General features: G+C 32.6%; 1 protein-coding gene across 1 annotated transcript in view; it reads left to right on the top strand.

Moving 5' to 3' along the window:
- The first annotated feature begins 1,037 nt into the window (after positions 1–1,037).
- Positions 1,038–19,390, top strand: part of LOC143223757 (uncharacterized) — a 28,050-nt gene continuing 9,697 nt past the window's right edge. Inside the window, exons 1-4 of the mRNA XM_076452154.1 lie at positions 1,038–1,362; positions 8,855–9,065; positions 10,285–10,548; positions 14,371–14,637. Of these exons, the coding sequence (XP_076308269.1) occupies positions 1,258–1,362; positions 8,855–9,065; positions 10,285–10,548; positions 14,371–14,637 (847 nt within the window). The 5' untranslated portion in view covers positions 1,038–1,257. The remainder of the gene's footprint in view (positions 1,363–8,854; positions 9,066–10,284; positions 10,549–14,370; positions 14,638–19,390) is intronic.

The raw sequence follows: 19,390 nt of genomic DNA, 5'->3' as shown, positions 1-19,390 counted from the left end.
TTAAAGTTTTAATACCCATACTACCCGTATTTAGAATACAGTAACGAGTGTTAACTGCGCTATTTTTATTATCTCTGGCTTAGTGTCGTTCCTTAAATTGTGTCAAATTCTTTAGAAATCTAGTGTTAACAAATGTGCACGGTGATAAACACCGCAAGTTTTACACAATTTTGTCATTATCCACATACGTTAGTTTATTTACTTATTTTTAAATAAAATAATAACGAGAGTAATGCATTATTTAAAAATATGAACATAGAATAAACTCTAGGGAAAATTTAGAGACAAAAATACATGGACATAACTGTTTATATGTTGAGCTCTAGCTCAACTCTCGTGGATTTCCCCGCGAAACACGTTATTTACGTAATAATGTTCTATTCTATTTCCATTGTGTTTTCTATTTAGGCCAAGAGATGGTGCTGTATAAAAACAACTGTCTACGTGTGTCTTACCGTCTGTCATTCGGTGGATGAGTGAGCACATTTGTTCTCTTCCTTTTTTAACACGAATATGTATACTTGCTTTAAATAAATCTGCAATGTCAGTACAACTAAGTACGCTCACTCTCACATTACAAGCGCTGATAGTATATATATATATATAAACACATACAGTCGTGTTTCTATTTCGTATTCGTAATTTCTTTCCAAGTTCAAAATTAACTTGACTTATTGTGCCTCCCTCCACTGCCTTAGGAGTATCTTTGAAGACTTATAACGCTAAAACCCAGGTTACGATACTGGTTTTGGACACAACACACATCGTCCATGGTGCATCTCTATGCTTAACAACAACAAACAAACAAACTTATTGTGTTTGAAATGAACCAAAAAAATATTAAACTTTATAAAGTCAATATTCCAATGACTTCGGAAACTGAAAACAAAACAAACGCACGAAGGAATGTTTGTTACTATAACACATTCCTTGCCAAGATGCGTTTTTTGGTTTTTAGTGGGACGTTTGGATGGTTATCCCGAAATAGCTCTGTATAGCTCTGTTTCCTTTTTCAACTCGGCTCTCTGAAAGAATACTATAATTTTACCCAAGGATCCCTCTACAACTGTCACTCAACGTAAGTTCACACGCACGCTCTTCTACCGGCAGCAACACGAACACTAAGACAGTTTTATTCTGGGGTAACAAGAAAGTTGTTGTTATCTTCTGGGTGAGTCCAATATTGTGGTGTTAGAAAATCCAAACACCTTGCACTGAAATAACCCTCACTGTACAGACAAGGGTGACAGGGAAGAAATGGAACTGTGGGCTGTTACCCAGGATGTGTCAGCTTCAACCATCGCCCTGATGAAAGACAACCAGTCAGGAGCTAGAAATGGAGCTACCTTTGTTCCAAGTACTGTAGGTTGAACTTTCTACCTTACATATTTACATAAAACTAATAGTTTTAAAACTGTAATTTTGAGTGATTAAAAACATACCTCAGAATGTAAAGTGAACAATTTAAAAATACCGTTGTTTTCGAAAACCGGGATAACTTAGTTTAGACAAATACATATATACATCTTTCACACATTTAACCAAGAGACTGGGTAACTATTATTAATAAATGATTTAACATTTTTTTTTTCTGAGAGTCTCTTAAAGGTTTCCACTTAGTAGAAAACATTATATCAATTTAAGTCGAATTAAACGTGAATTAGTTTTTTACTTCATGTTGAATGATACCAATAACTTGACTACATATTGAATGATACCAGTAACTTCGCCACATATTGGGTGGTACCAGTAACTTGGTCACGTATTGAATGCTACCAATAGCTTCGTCACGTCTTGATTAATAACAGTAAGTTTACAAACTTTTATAAGATTTAACATTGCCATGTTAAGTTCCAGACACCGACTGCATTAATATTTTTTTCGAATGTTGCCTTCACAAAAAGTTAAATAGCTTTCTATAAATCGACGTAGGTTAAAGATTTTGGTGGTTAATGACACACGTGTGATAACAATAGTGTATGAGATATAAGCTAATGGTTCACTTAAGGCAGTGGTTCCCAACCAGGGGTGCTCGCACCCCTTGGAGGTGCGAGATAGCGTTCTAGGGGGTGCGAGATAACATTTGTTTTGGCCACCTTCACCTTTATTCTCAAATAAATAATTACTGTAAGGGGTGCGAGAACATATTAAAATTTTTTTAGGGGTGCGGGGCATAAAAAAGGTTGAGAACCACTGACTTAAGGCATAGAGTATCTGTAATGTTTGGAATGCAGGTTAGTGGTTGCGAAAGGATACGCTGTTTGCGTAAGTTAAAATTATATTAGGTTGAGGAATAATTCGTGAGCGTTTTTAAATAATTTCATTCAAGCATTACATGCAAGACTATACAATACTTCAATGCATGAACACATTACACCCAAAACATTCATTATGATACTTTATTTCATGTAATACCTAGGTATATAGTATGCATTGTTGTAAACGAAATTGCAAGAAATTAAATGCGAAAAGCAGATGGTGTCGAAAACGCTCGATTTTGTCCACTTGAGATTCCATTTAATGAGCTGAAAATAAAAGCAAAAATTAAAGACATATGAAAATCAAACACACCATCTATTAGAGCAAAAAATTATCTACCAAATGACATGAAATATTTTGCGAAAGCGTTTCATTTATGAATATATTTTTTAACTTGAGAAAACGCTCACGAATTATTCCTCAACCCAATACATAATGTTCGCGTTTCAAATTGTTCTAATATTTGTATGTTCTTTGATAAATACAAGTAGTCTGTATTAATATAGGTCTCTAAAAGAGTAGATAACATAAACGAGACTTTAGCAAAAACACATTTTAAAAGATTGAAATTTCTTCTCTGAACAAAAATTATGTGTTTTACGAAAATGGCACCGTAAGGCCCTGAAGTATTTTTAGATCTGTCAAACGTCATTGAGTTAGGCCAGTTTTCTGGTAATTCTATCCTACGTAAGTGACTCTGGCGAAGAACAAAAAAAACAAAACAGTATTCTTATATAGCAGGACCGCGTGTATTTACTTATATCCTTTTCTTATTGTGTGATAAAGTTAGAAAATAAAATTGCAATATTTAAACAATTGAACTTTATAATGTCAGAGTTACATGTTTTTAAAAGTATATGACTATATTAAAGTTAAACCTAACTCTGTGATTTCCTTAAATCCAAGAGCAAACTGGAAAAAAAATGTATCAAAGTAGTGCTACGTAAATTCTTATCCGTTAACAAACAGCACACGAGTTAACTATTAAACGCTGAGTTCTTTTAAAATTTTTGTAACAAAACTTCATAATGCGGATTTTAAGTGTTCATAAGAAACAAGGTTTTTATATATACACGTATATATTAAGCATTGACAGTTTAAAAAAATATTCCAAGTTAAGCGTTTTTGTTGAATATGCATTTCACGTTTAGCCCTTAAGCATGGCCACACGATTATTATCGTACGATTTCACTAATTAAACCATCAATTCCTGCAAGAAAAAAAAAACTACTATAGTTTTAGAAAAGGAAATATTTGTTATGTTATATAAACCTATGTTTTTTTTCAAAACATCTGATATTTTACAATGATTAATAAAACCGAAGAATTTACTTTTTTGAATTCGTGAGTAAACGCTGAAATTTAAGAAAGTGTTCAGTTATTAGAGTCTGAAAATGCGCAGAGTGAGATTAGGCCTAGCAAAAAGAGACTGTAGCTGTTTATTTGGTACAAGAGAGAAAGTGAAACTTCGTCCACTTCTTGTATTAGGCTTACAAAATCTGGGAATATATATTTGTATTCTTACTTCTGTTTTTATTTTTCTAATAACTAAAAAGCCAGATGTGGTTAGCTTATCGAAATACAAATTAGGAGATATAAATTTTGAATCTAGATATGACGCTAATCTTACACCACATTTTCACCTGTCGAATATTTATAACCGCGAGAGTCAATCTTGCTAATTGGTTAAGGACTACTGTGTATGATTGTCTTTTCTCTGATCAACAGTTCTAATTTAGGAATATTTACGACTGATTAACTGATTTTGTTGTTCAGGCCAAGTGTGGCACAAAATATTATTCACGCTCAAAATATATCAAGTACCCTCTGGTGTTTAAGTAAATAATCTTAGTCGTTTATTATTAAAAAGGCCTGGCATGGCCAAGCGCGTAAGGCGTGCGACTCGTAATCCGAGGGTCGTGGGTTCGCGCCCGCGTCGCGCTAAACATGCCACGCCCTCCCAGCCGTGGGGGTGTATAATGTGACGGTCAATCCCACTATTCGTTGGTAAAAAAGTAGCCCAAGAGTTGGCGGTGAGTGGTGATGACTAGCTGCCTTCCCTCTAGACTTACACTGCTAAATTAGGGACGGCTATCACAGATAGCCCTCGAGTAGCTTTGTGCGAAATTCCAAAACAAACAAACAAATTATTATTAAAAATATCATTTTAAAACCCACTTAAAAACTGTATTAAAAAAAAGAGACCAATAAACAGTTTACTTTATTTTTATTTGTTATTGTATATATTTTTATTCTTTAAATACCAAATATTCAGAGTAAATAAAAAATTACTTTAGTCTTGGCAATAATGTTTCATACTGTTCTATATTCATGTTATTGTCTACATTCATGAAGTACTAATGGAGTAAATGCCCGAGCAGTAACAGAAAAGTTAGCGTATGATCGGACAAACATCTAGAAGTTGTTATTCTGGTCTATATAAGTAGTTTTGAGCATTTATTTGTCAAAACACGCACAGACACACACGCCTGTTTTGCATGAAAGGACGTACATTTAATATATTCTTTTTTAAACAGATGAACACTTTGTTCATACAGTTTCTCTGAACTTGGAATGGAGTCATGCTTCTTCATGTGCCAGAAGCTTTTGGGATCTAAATTGTTCGATTGTTCAGAAATGGTATGAAACAAACGGACATTTCCAGAATAGCTGCATACAATATAACTGTATCCAGAATCCTGAAACATTTTGGGAAAACAAGAAACGTTGTTCCAGGAAAGCCCACTGGTTCATGTTGAAGAATTACCGCTCGATATGACCGTATTTTTATCATTTTAATACATCACGGCCGATGATTGTTTTGAATTTCTTGCAAAGCTACACGAGGGCTATTTGCGCTAGCTGTACCTAATTTAGCAGTGTAATACTAGGGGAAAGGCAGCTAGTCATCACCACCTACCACCATCTCTTGGACTATCCTTTTACCAACGAATAGTGAGATTTACCGTAACATATATAACGCCCCCAAGGCTGAAAGGGCGATTATGTCCGATGTATCGGGGATTCGAACCCTCGACCCTCAGATTGCGAGTCGAGCGCCCTAACTAACTGGACATGTCAGGCTCTCAAGATTGAATGAAGTCTTGCAACATCTTACGACTCGAATGGCAAGAGGACATTTATATCCAAGATATCTGGAGAACAGCGATTGATAAAACAAGACTAATTTGCAAGAAGGGCTATCTGCAAACCGATATTCACCAGAATTTATCACTGTTGTCATTTTACTTGGGCAAGACAACATAGTAACCTACAGTTAGTACACTAACAGCATGTCATCTTTTCAGTTGGGTCCTGGTTCTGGCTTGTTAAAGCTTGTGGTAGGATTCATATTCTTCCTTTTTCCTGGAGAACAAATGAGGGAAGACTGTCTTATTTGCATGAAAAACACAAGTGGTGGTGCAGCACATATTTGGGATGCTATTTATAATGGTGGAAAATTTACTCTTCACATGCTCCAAGGTAACAGCAATGATACCTTCTACAGGCATGATATAGAGACGATATTTCTTCCATATGCGAGGTCAAGGTTTGTAAAGGAGTATCTCGACCGTGGCCAACAAAGTCAGCAGATTGTAATCCCACTGAGAATTGTTGAGCAAAATTAATCTGAATAATTGCTGACAACAATTCTCAATTAGCTAATATATATGAGTTTTAGCGCCATCTAGCGATAAATTGGGATGAAATTTCGGTGGATTGCATTAATAACCTCATCTATAGCATGTTACGTTGTCTTGCAGGGGTTAATCTGTCTCATTATTCCAATTACATATGTTGATGTTTACTATAACACGTATTTCTCACTTTGGCAGCACTAAGTGCATTTGTAATCTATTTTAATAATAATCATTTTTTATCAAATATGCGAATATTTTAGCTAAGACTATACGATTATTTAAAACAATTGTATAAGAATTTGATTTTGTTTGAATTTCGCTCAAAGCTACACGAGCGCTATCTGTGCTAGTTGTTTCTAATTTATAAATGATTGACGAAATGGAAGGCAGCTAGTTAACTTTTGGGCTGCTCCTTTACCATCAAGTAACGCAATTAACTATTACATTATAACACTCGCACAAATGAAAGTGTGAGCATGTTAGGTGACGGGAATTCGAATCTACGATCCTTAGGTTGCAAGTCGAACGCTTTAATCACTTGGCTATGTCAGAACTAATGTTATAAGAAGTAAGATTGTTATGGATAGAATAAAATATATCTTTTGTTATACTTGAAACAGACAAATTGGAAATTATCTCGAGAGATCAAGAAACAAGAAGAATTTATACAAATAGCAGGTAGACATAAAGAAAGAACATAAAGATCAGCAAAAAGAAAGTTTAAAGTAACCCTTTCTATGAGAAGCTTCTTTGTACATCACGATGTATGGATGAGGAAAGTGAAGTATGGGTAATTAAACATTGAGAAAATATGCATATTAAGATTTAATTTCATAAGGAGACATGGATGCGATGTTAGGCTAGTTTCAGATAGCCCCAAAGTTTATAACCAGGAAACCCCTGCACACTACATGGCAATTACTACACTGGAGATAGGATTTTCAGTGCAGTGGAAACAAAGATGATGGCCATTGCACCATAAGAAGTGAAATACTCAAAGCAAGAATTATTATCAATAGTTCTACATCTAATGACTAGATAGTAGTGGAACCTAATATTCTGGTATGTTCTGAGGAATTGGTGATCGGAAGATTTCTCATGAATATGAATACGGAAGATATTAGACATGACTTTATTCTGGGAAGACTTAAATCAACTTATGATAAAGCGAAAGGTGGCTATGATCTAAATACTGGTGTTATGAATTGGCTGAAAATCTCTGGTTAAACAGAAGTGGCGCTCTAAATTTAAGTAGGTGTTTTGAAATTTAAGCGAAAGTTTATTCACTGTGATTGTCTTTGGAAGTATGTTAGTATGAGAATGGCCAACTGAGTAACTTCATCTCCAGAGAAGTTCCTGTGAAGACTATTTGTAGAGGACCATAAATAATTGATTCATTTGACCACAAACCAGGAAGAAGCACTTCAGCAACAGAATGTCTAGTGAAAACTAGGGACAGGGTGCTGTCTCATGGCATATTAATGAAAAAATAGTAGTTTAATTTTTGTAAATATTTGTATAGCACATATTTTATTTATTTTTTCTCCCCGCATGACCGCAATTCATTACTTTGAAAAAGGGATAATAGACAATCCAAACAATACTACGTTCAATGACTTGCTTTCGTTTCTGATAAAGCGAAAGTCCAATTTTGACGAGATATATCCCAAGGAATACCAAAAAAATGTCATTTTACTAAAGATATGTAATAAAATGATATATTCATAAAAAAAATATTCAAGTCTTTTTCGCTACCAGGGATAAAATATTATGATCTTTACTGTAGAGGAAACTATGAAATGTTTCTCTTCTGGACATACCTCGTGATAATTGGCCATGGACCTCATCCTAGACATCAATGAACAAGGACGTTCCTATTAGTATCTTAAATAAGTGTTTTTCAAACTGATTATCAACTGCCTTATGACAGTGTTTTTAATGTTTTTTGCCTAGTACATCTGGAAGTAGTCAAACCATCTACAAATATCATACCGATACACAGTCTAGTGCTTGTTACACTTTATGTGTCTATCCATTTGTCTTCCACTAGGTCTATTAACAACAGTTTTACATGGTCAGTGAGTGTTTCACGAATTTTTTATGGATGTCGTCGTAACTAAGTTTAGTAATGGCTGGCTACTGTTTTAATTTTCCACAATGTCTTGGGTAGAGTCTGCGTTCTGAGAGGATGACGTCATTGTTTGGTATATAACGTTGTATTTCTTCAGTCTTAAATATATTATCTTCAAAATATTTAAAACCTTTTCTATGTCGTGTATGGAGCATATTTCACACACTCATCTGTTTCCACTTGTTGTTCCCCTTTAAATACAAATTAATTTTACCCTTCTTAAACCGATTCATGAAAACATCTCGGTTACAATATTATAATACATTTGTCATTTTTTTCCCAGTTATCTGCGGTTATCAACCTTATCAGCGAGCCTGAAAATGCCACAAAGGCTCGAACCTTGGATCTTCTGATGTACGTTCCAATATACTAATCACTGAACAATGTCTGGTCAAACTTTTACCGCGGAAACAAATTGGCTGTTGTAAGGTTTTTTTTTTACAAAATCTGGTATAATGTCCTTTACTTACCACTAATAACCCAAAATACTTGATGTTTTTTTTAATATCACTACAGTGGCGATGTGACTTGGTGTAAATATAGTTTATTTCAGAAGGAGTAGCAAACCAAAAAATAAATTAGAACTCTACGTCGGTCGTGGAAACTTTATTTTCTTTACTGAAACTACACGTTTTAACGAATACAGAAAACGTTGACAAATAAAAAAGTACATTTCACGTTCACGCTTTTATCACAAATACAAACTTTAACATCGGTCTTAAGATTTTAATTCACGGTCACAATCTATCTTTAGAATTAACATATACAGCAATTATTTATAATAATGTAAGTTATATCACTGTTATTGTTGTATTTTCTTCAGACAATAGAAAAAATACCAGACAAGATACTTCTTAAGATATTCGTTTACCTTCCTCATAAAGAAGTGGGCAGGCTAGCTCGGGTGTGTAAAAGATGGCGAATGATATCATGCGACTCAAGATTGTGGACACACGTGTCTCTGCGACCAGAGGTCTCTGGTCTTCACGTCTACACTATAGAATCCCTTTTGGCACTAATTTCTATACGATTTGGTAAGTTTTTTATGTAATAATGTAATAAAATATATGCTTACTTTCGTTCAAACCACTAAAATTATAAACACTATTTAATGTTGATGCAGTGGGAACTGTATTACAGTCAAATGTTCAAGATTTATCTTTTGCGTTCTATAAACCAATTCATGAAAATTCAAAAAATAATGGAAGTTGAGTTTCATAACTATAAAGCTTTAATAAGTTTAACACGATAAGCAAACATGACGTAATAATAAATGTGGTTTAAGATTATAAACGCGACTACATACCGACATATCCATATGTATATATCATGAGACAAAAGAAGTACAATATTGTTGAATAGTTCTAACACATGACACAATGAAACTACAACATTGTTTATTAGTTGTAACACATGACACAATGGCACTACAACATTGTTCAGTAGTCCTAACACATGATACAAGGGAACTACAACATTGTTTAATAGTTCTAACACATGACACAATGAAACTACAACACTGTTGAATAGTTGTAACACATGACACAATGGAACTACAACATTGTTTATTAGTTGTAACACAGAAAACATTGGAACTTCAACATGTTGAATAGTTCTAACACATGATACAAGGGAACTACAACATTGTTTAATAGTTCTAACACATGAGACAATGTAACTACAACATTGTTTAATGGTTCTAACACATGACACAATGGAACTGCAACATTGTTTGTTAGTTCTAACACATCAGACAATGGAACTACAACATTGTTTAATGGTTCTAACACATGACACAATGGAACTGCAACATTGTTCAGTAGTTCTAACACATGATACAAGGGAACTACAACATTGTTTAATAGTTCTAACACATGATACAAGGGAACTACAACATTGTTTAATAGTTCTAACACATGATACAAGGGATCTACAACATTGTTTAATAGTTCTAACACATGATACAAGGGAACTGCAACATTGTTTATTAGTTCTAACACAGAAAACATTGGAACTTCAACATGTTGAATAGTTCTAACACAATATACAAAGGAACTACAACATTGTTTAATAGTTCTAACACATGACACAATGGAACTGCAACATTGTTCAGTAGTTCTAACACAGAAAACATTGGAACTTCAACATGTTGAATAGTTCTAACACATGACACAATGGAACTGCAACATTGTTTATTAGTTCTAACACATGAGACAATGGAACTAGAACAGTTAACCTTTGTCCTCTATACAGGTCCGTCTCTACGATATATTGAGCTCCCCATCGAGCTTATTACTCACACCGTTCTGCACGAGCTGGCCAACAAATGTCCGAACTTAACGTCCATGTTGCTAGACTTCTCTACTGCCATGCAACTTCACGACTTCAACGACCTTCAGACTTTTCCTACCAAGCTACGTTCAATGTGTATTTGTCTGTCTGAAGTAATCTTTATGGAGGGTTTCATGAGAAAGATTTATAATTTCATCAATGGACTAGAAGTTTTACACCTGATTGGTGAGTACATACCATTCCTTTTAACGTGAAGTTAGGCTAAGAGTCATATCATATATTAGTTTATATCCTCACAAAACTTTCTTATATCACCAAGGAGGTTCCTACGTTTATTCTTTTTCGTGATATCCTTTTTATCATTGTATGGGATATTATATTTTTTATTTTACGTGATGTATGTGACTTTACTTTACTGTAATTCTACTTGATGAATGAATATTGTTTTGCGTGATATGTGGAATATTATTCTACTTTTTATTTCACGTTTTTGCCCTCTGATCACCGTATCTAAGCGTTTATTTGCAACAAGCAATGTTTAGAAACCCCACGTAATATATACCAAAGAAAATATAGGTCGTATTTTCTAAGTTTGACTAAAATTTCTTAGATCTATTTTTCGTAACCAAAGTCAGGATACAGAAGTTACTTAGAACTGCATTTCAATTACATTATTAGTTTTAAACTTTTTTTATTTCCTGTCACATCGTGTCTGTTCCCATCAGAGTTAAAAAAATTCTAACAATAATTTTTTTATTGAATAAACCGCACTCTCTTGCTAGTTTGTGATATAAAACGTAAACATCAGATTCGAAAATTAGTCATTACTATTAGGCCTTAAATAATAAATTTAAAACTATAAAACATTTCGATACAATGGTCTAATTTTTTTTTTTTTACTTTGTGGTGAAAAGCAGTGTTAAAAAATTTCTTCCTATGAACAGAGAAACTGTTAAAAGATTTAATGGCAGTGTAAGAGCAAAAAACAATTTCAAGCTAAGAAATGACGACAATTGTTATGAATGTCAGGGTGAACTGTCAATATTACCAGAAAACTGCTCCAACCTCGGTTGTTCTGAAAACGAATATCTTGTGGAAAGCTCAGAATATTCAACCCATGAGCCTGACTTACAATAAGCCTTAATATAATAAGACAAAGTTCATTATGGCAAAAACTATTCTGGATATGTCTGTCAGACTGTCACGTCTAACACTTCTAAACTGCCTGCTATTTGTTTAAAGGTAAACCTAAGGGAAGTGCGGGCTGAAAGTTATCACATAATTATAGAATACAATGATATTGTACTTCACATGTGGCTGCATTTATCATATAATTATAGACCACAATGTACGCTACATGTGGCTGTATTTAGCATATAATTCTGGACTACAATGTACCATACACGTAACTGTATTTATCATATAATTATATACTACAGTGTGCGAAACATGTGGCTGTATTTATCATATAACTTTAGACTACAGTGTACGACACATTTGGCTGTATTTATCATATAATTATAGTCTACAATAAACGTTACATGTGGCTGTATTTATCATGCAATTTTAGACTACAATTAAGCTCCATACGGTTGTATTTATCAAAATAATTAAAGACTACAATGTACCTTACATGTGGCTGTATTTTTCATATAATTATGGACTACAATGTACTTTACATGTGGCTATATTTTCTAAAACTGGAGATACGTAGGTGTTAGAACTAAAATAAAAACTATTTATCAAACAAAGTTATGAAACAGTTTTTACTAGCATTAAGTTAACGAAACTTGTTAAAATAAAACCACAAATAGTTTTTATTGGTTATAATAAATTTGTAGTGAGTAATAACAAACTGGTATAAGAGCCGAAAACGCCGTTAGGGGAGAAAATACTCAACTGACCACCTACAGGGTATTTTCGTCATTTGCCTGTTGTTTATAATTAATTATATTTTATTGAAGGCTTATATCATCTCTTCTTGTAAAAGTTACCGAGTTTTTATACAAGTGTGGAATTATACTAAAGTTTAGATTATTTAACTGTTAATATCAGGTATAAAAATTTAGTAGTTTTTTCAACCTGTGTTATTTTATACATAAATGCATGGATTATTAATTGCTGTCTTTTCTGTAAGCCCGGCATGGCCAGGTGGTTAAGGACTCGTAATCCGTGGGTTCGAATCCCGTCACACCAAATATGCTCGCCCTCCCAGCCGTGGGGGCGTTATAATGTTATGGTTAATCCCACTATTCGTTGATAAAAGAGTAGCCCAAGTGTTGGCGGTGGGTGGTGATGACTAGCTGCCTTCTCTCTAGTCTTACACTGCTAAATTGGAAACGCCTAGCGCAGATAGCCCTCTAGTATCTTTGCGCCGAAATTCAAACCACACTTTTTTCTGTATCAGAACTTTTCTTTATCTCAGATCATAAAATAATTATTTTTAATTTAGTAAAAAATATTTAATTTCTAGCCTATTATTTTCTACATTCAACAGTTATTATAACAAACGTACTCTTGTACGCTCTTCTAAACTGTTTTGTTGTAGATATATTTTTAACAGATTTTATTACTGTAAGTTTTTCTTATATGAATCGTTATGATCAGTTTGACTTGTTTTGAATTTCGCGCAAAACTACGCGAGGGCTATCTCCGCTAACTGAGCCTAATTTAGCAGTGTAAAACTAGTGGGAAGACATCTAGTTATCACCACCCACCGCCAATTCTTGAGTTACTCTCTTACCAACGAATATTGGGATTTACAGGAACATTATAACGCCCCCACGGCTGAATGCGAGAGCATGTTTCGTGTGACGGGGATTCGAACCCGCGACCCTCGGATTACGAGTCAGAGCGTCATAACCACCTGGCCATGTGGGGTCTCGTTATTACCACATCTAATCTTAATGTATTTTAATATTGTGTGTTTCTCTGTTATCGGTTTACTGGTATAGATTCTTAAGTTTATTATTATCAGATCTAATCTTAGTGTATTTTAATATCGGTTTACTATTATCTGTTATCGGTTTACTAGTATAGTTTCTTAAGTTTATTATTATCAGATCTACTCTTAGTGTATTTTAATATCGGTTTACTATTATCTGTTATCGGTTTACTAGTATAGTTTCTTAAGTTTATTATTATCAGATCTACTCTTGGTGTATTTTAATATCGGTTTACTGGTATAGATTCTTAAGTTTATTATTATCAGATCTACTCTTAGTGTATTTTAATATTGGGTGTTATATATTTTTTATTACAGGTTCTTAGCTTCAGGTTCTCTGTTATCAAATCTTTTCTCACTGTATTTATCAACTGCAGGTTTTTCTCTTTATTCTCTTATCCAACTTCTTGTCATTATTATTGTTTTTTCACATTTTGAGGTCCAGTGTTTTTTGGTACAGTAGTAAGCCTACGGATTTATAACGTGAACTCAGCAGATAGCCTGTTGTGGGTTTTGTATAAGAAAAACACACACACACATAAACACACCCAGTGTTTCTCGTCTCGCTAGCCTTATCTTATATACTTAGGTCCAGTGTTTCTCGTCTCGCTAGCCTTATCTTATATACTTAGGTCCAGTGTTTCTCGTCTCGCTAGCCTTATCTTATATACTTAGGTCCAGTGTTTCTCGTCTCGCTAGCCTTATCTTATATTCTTAGGTCCAGTGTTTCTCGTCTCGTTAGCCTTATCTTATATTCTTAGGTCCAGTGTTTCTCGTCTCGCTCGCCTTATCTTATTTTCTTAGGTCCAGTGTTTCTCGTCTTGCTAACCTTATCTTATATTCTTAGGTCCAGTGTTTCTCGTCTCGCTGGCCTCGTCTTGTATTCTTAGGTCCAGTGTTTCTCGTCTCGTTAGCCTGTGTTATAGTCTTAGGTCCAGAGTTTCTCTTCTCGCTAGACTTATGTTACATTCTTAGATTTCATTGCTCTGTGCGTGATATCTCCTTCAACTTGTTATTATGGGTTATTTTAGATTTTGTTACTTTGGGTTTTGCTATATTACTCCTGGTTGAATTAAAGTTTTAATTTTACGTTTCATCATCAGGTACTTATGAGAAGGTTGAAGAAGAAGAGGAAGAAATATATGAAGTCATCAACATCCATAAACTGAAGAGTTCTGTCCCCAACCTCCGTGTCGTCAACCTCTACGGTATAGTGTTTGTTGATGACAGTCACGTGGAGGCTTTTAGCAGTAACTGTATTCAACTAGAGAGTTTAGCCCTCAACTTTTGTACAAAGTTCACCGGATCAGCTTTGAAACTACTTTGCTCACGCTGCAAGAAACTGAAGTGTCTACTCATGCAACAGGCAGGTATGTGCAACGATACACAGATCAATTAATTATTACTTATTTCGCACCGAAACAGTTACATTTAAAGCAGTTTTATGATGTAAATACAGGTAAACATCGATATAAAACGCATCGATAAAGCGCGATAATCAGTTGGGCGCGATGGGGTCTTAGGCCCCAAATTTTTTTGGGTTTCTACAGAGGCCGCCGCTTAATATTACCACTGCTTAATGTAATCAGCCGGTTCTTTATATCACTACAAAACGCGTAAATTTTGCATTATCGCTCACCCCGAGGGTCAAAAAATATATAATCAAATCGGTATAAGGCGCAATCAGATACAACGCGGTCGAATTTTTTGGACCCCAACTAGCGCCTTATATCGATGTTTGACTGTATATCTATTTATATCCCACCAGATCTGATGAACTCTGGTATTCGACGAAAGGCTTCGTCGAGTTCTAATACAGCGGATATAGTATGGTTGGCATGTACTATTTTCCTATACTTTAATCCTTAAGATTTTACAAAAACTAAAAATATATGATTGCAAAGTGTTGCGTGAATAAATAGAAAACGAAACACACAGTAAGATATATCAATTTACTGATAAGCGAATACTTTGTTTCAATCATTTATCGATGTAAATTTTCACATTACTTAATTATAAAGGACATTATTTGTAAAACACCTAATGTGTACGAACTACAATCTAGAACTTAACCATAAAATGTTCATAAAGAGCCGGGGCCTGGCATGGCCTAGCGCGTAAGGCGTGCGACTCTTAATGCACGGGTTCGCGACCGCGTTGCACCAAACACGCTTGCCCTCCCAGCCTATTCGTTGGTAAAAGAGTAGCCCAAGAATTGGCGGTGGGTGGTGATACCTAGCTGCCTTCCCTATAGTCTTACACCCCTAAATTAGGGACGGCTACCACAGATAGCCCTCGAGTAGCTCTGTGCGAAATTCCAAAACAAACAAACATTCATGAAGAGCCATAAATGTAACATTCTGTTCAGTAGTGATTCTGTCTTTTCAGAAAGACCTGAGAGCTTAGTGTGTCTTGATGTTATTGTACTCCAATGAAGCATCTATTGTTGTACCCTAAGGGGAGTTTAGTGTGTCTTGATGTTATTGTACTCCAATGAAGCATCTATTGTTGTACCCTAAGGGGAATTTAGTGTGTCTTGGTGTTATTGTACTCCAATGAAGTATCTATTGTTGTACCCTAAGGGGAGTTTAGTGTGTCTTGATGTTATTGTTTCCCAGTGAAACATCTATTGTCGTACCCTAAGGGGAGTTTAGTGTGTCTTGATGTTATTGTTCCCCAGTGAAACATCTATTGTTGTACCCTAAGGGGAGCTTAGTGTGTCTTGATGTTATTGTTCCCCAGTGAAACATCTATTGTTGTACCCTAAGGGGAGTTTAGTGTGTCTTAATGTTATTGTTCCCCAGTGAAACATCTATTGTTGTACCCTAAGGGGAGTTTAGTGTCTTAATGTTATTGTTCCCCAGTGAAACATCTATTGTTGTACCCTAAGGGGAGCTTAGTGTGTCTTGATGTTATTGTTCCCCAGTGAAACATCTATTGTTGTACCCTAAGGGGAGTTTAGTGTGTCTTAATGTTATTGTTCCCCAGTGAAACATCTATTGTTGTACCCTAAGGAGAGTTTAGTGTGTCTTGATGTTATTGTACCCCAGAGATAAATTTTTATTAAAATAAAAAATTAGGGAAGTTCAGTGTATATTGGTGTTACTTTACCCCAGTAAAGCATTTCCTAGTACATCATAAAAATATATATGGGTGTGTTTTGATTGTTATTGTATCTTTAAAAGACCTTTATGTTTTTTTGTACTTCGAGGTGGATTGTTTTAATTACAAATGCGTCAACTACGACTAAATGTAGGCGTGTTTTCACCATTTTGAAAAAATGCTGGGAAAGTTTTATTAAAATGGACCAAAACGCTCAATAAGAGATTCACGTAATCGATTATCTAGGTTTATATGAACTTAAAAACAACTGAGATGTTGAGACCTGAACAGAAGTCGGCTATTGTCATTAAAATGATTTTCTAAACATTAAAAATACTGTTTCTAAGAAGGTTATTATTAAAATGATATTCTAAACATTAAAATACTGTTTCTATGAGGGTTATTATTAAAATGATATTCTAAACATTAAAATACTGTGTCTAAGAGGGTTATTATTAAAATGATATTCTAAACATTAAAAATACTGTTTCTAAGAAGTTTATTATTAAAATGATATTCTAAACATTAAAATACTGTTTCTAAGAGGGTTATTATTAAAATGATATTCTAAACATTAAAATACTGTGTCTAAGAGGGTTATTATTAAAATGATATTCTAAACATTAAAATGCTGTGCCTAAGAAGGTTATTATTAAAATGATATTCTAAACATTAAAATACTGTTTCTAAGAGGGTTATTATTGAAATGATATTCTAAACATTAAAATACTGTTTCTAAGAGAGTTATTATTAAAATGATATTCTAAATATTAAAATACTGTTTCTAAGAGGGTTATTAATAAAATGATATTCTGAACATTAAAATACTGTTTCTAAGAGTGTTATTATTAAAATGATATTCTAAACATTAAAATACTGTTTCTAAGAGAGTTATTATTAAAATGATATTCTAAACATTAAAATACTGTTTCTAAGAGAGCTATTATTAAAATGATATTCTAAACATTAAAATATTGTGTCTAAGAGGGTTATTATTAAAATGATATTATAAACATTAAAATACTGTTTCTATGAGGGTTATTATTAAAATGATATTCTAAACATTAAAATACTGTGTCTAAGAGGGTTATTATTAAAATGATATTCTAAACATTAAAAATACTGTTTCTAAGAAGTTTATTATTAAAATGATATTCTAAACATTAAAATACTGTTTCTAAGAGGGTTATTATTAAAATGATATTCTAAACATTAAAAATACTGTTTCTAAGAAGTTTATTATTAAAATGATATTCTAAACATTAAAATACTGTTTCTAAGAGGGTTATTATTAAAATGATATTCTAAACATTAAAATACTGTTTCTAAGAGGGTTATTATTGAAATGATATTCTAAACATTAAAATACTGTTTCTAAGAGAATTATTATTAAAATGATATTCTAAATATTAAAATACTGTTTCTAAGAGGGTTATTAATAAAATGATATTCTGAACATTAAAATACTGTTTCTAAGAGTGTTATTATTAAAATGATATTCTAAACATTAAAATATTGTGTCTAAGAGGGTTATTATTAAAATGATATTCTAAACATTAAAATACTGTTTCTATGAGGGTTATTATTAAAATGATATTCTAAACATTAAAATACTGTGTCTAAGAGGGTTATTATTAAAATGATATTCTAAACATTAAAAATACTGTTTCTAAGAAGTTTATTATTAAAATGATATTCTAAACATTAAAATACTGTTTCTAAGAGGGTTATTATTAGAATGATATTCTAAACATTAAAATACTGTGTCTAAGAGGGTTATTATTAAAATGATATTCTAAACATTAAAAATACTGTTTCTAAGAAGTTTATTATTAAAATGATATTCTAAACATTAAAATACTGTTTCTAAGAGGGTTATTATTAAAATGATATTCTAAACATTAAAATACTGTTTCTAAGAGGGTTATTATTGAAATGATATTCTAAACATTAAAATACTGTTTCTAAGAGAGTTATTATTAAAATGATATTCTAAATATTAAAATACTGTTTCTAAGAGGGTTATTAATAAAATGATATTCTGAACATTAAAATACTGTTTCTAAGAGTGTTATTATTAAAATGATATTCTAAACATTAAAATACTGTTTCTAAGAGAGTTATTATTAAAATGATATTCTAAACATTAAAAATACTGTTTCTAAGAAGATTATTATTAAAATGATATTCTAAACATTAAAATACTGTTTCTAAGAGAGCTATAATTAAAATGATATTCTAAACATTAAAATATTGTGTCTAAGAGGGTTATTATTAAAATGATATTCTAAACATTAAAATACTGTGTCTAAGAGGGTTATTATTAAAATGATATTCTAAACATTAAAATGCTGTGCCTAAGAAGGTTATTATTAAAATGATATTCTAAACATTAAAATACTGTTTCTAAGAGGGTTATTATTGAAATGATATTCTAAACATTAAAATACTGTTTCTAAGAAGGTTATTATTAAAATGATATTCTAAACATTAAAATACTGTTTCTATGAGGGTTATTATTAAAATGATATTCTAAACATTAAAATACTGTGTCTAAGAGGGTTATTATTAAAATGATATTCTAAACATTAAAAATACTGTTTCTAAGAAGTTTATTATTAAAATGATATTCTAAACATTAAAATACTGTTTCTAAGAGGGTTATTATTAAAATGATATTCTAAACATTAAAATACTGTGTCTAAGAGGGTTATTATTAAAATGATATTCTAAACATTAAAATGCTGTGCCTAAGAAGGTTATTATTAAAATGATATTCTAAACATTAAAATACTGTTTCTAAGAGGGTTATTATTGAAATGATATTCTAAACATTAAAATACTGTTTCTAAGAGAGTTATTATTAAAATGATATTCTAAATATTAAAATACTGTTTCTAAGAGGGTTATTAATAAAATGATATTCTGAACATTAAAATACTGTTTCTAAGAGTGTTATTATTAAAATGATATTCTAAACATTAAAATACTGTTTCTAAGAGAGTTATTATTAAAATGATA

Source organism: Tachypleus tridentatus, chromosome 8 (assembly GCF_004210375.1).
Source record: "Tachypleus tridentatus isolate NWPU-2018 chromosome 8, ASM421037v1, whole genome shotgun sequence".
In the NCBI taxonomy this organism is placed as follows: Eukaryota; Metazoa; Arthropoda; class Merostomata; order Xiphosura; family Limulidae; genus Tachypleus; species Tachypleus tridentatus.
The sequence above is the reverse complement of the archived record's forward strand: the minus strand, read 5'-3'. Positions and strand labels throughout refer to the sequence as shown.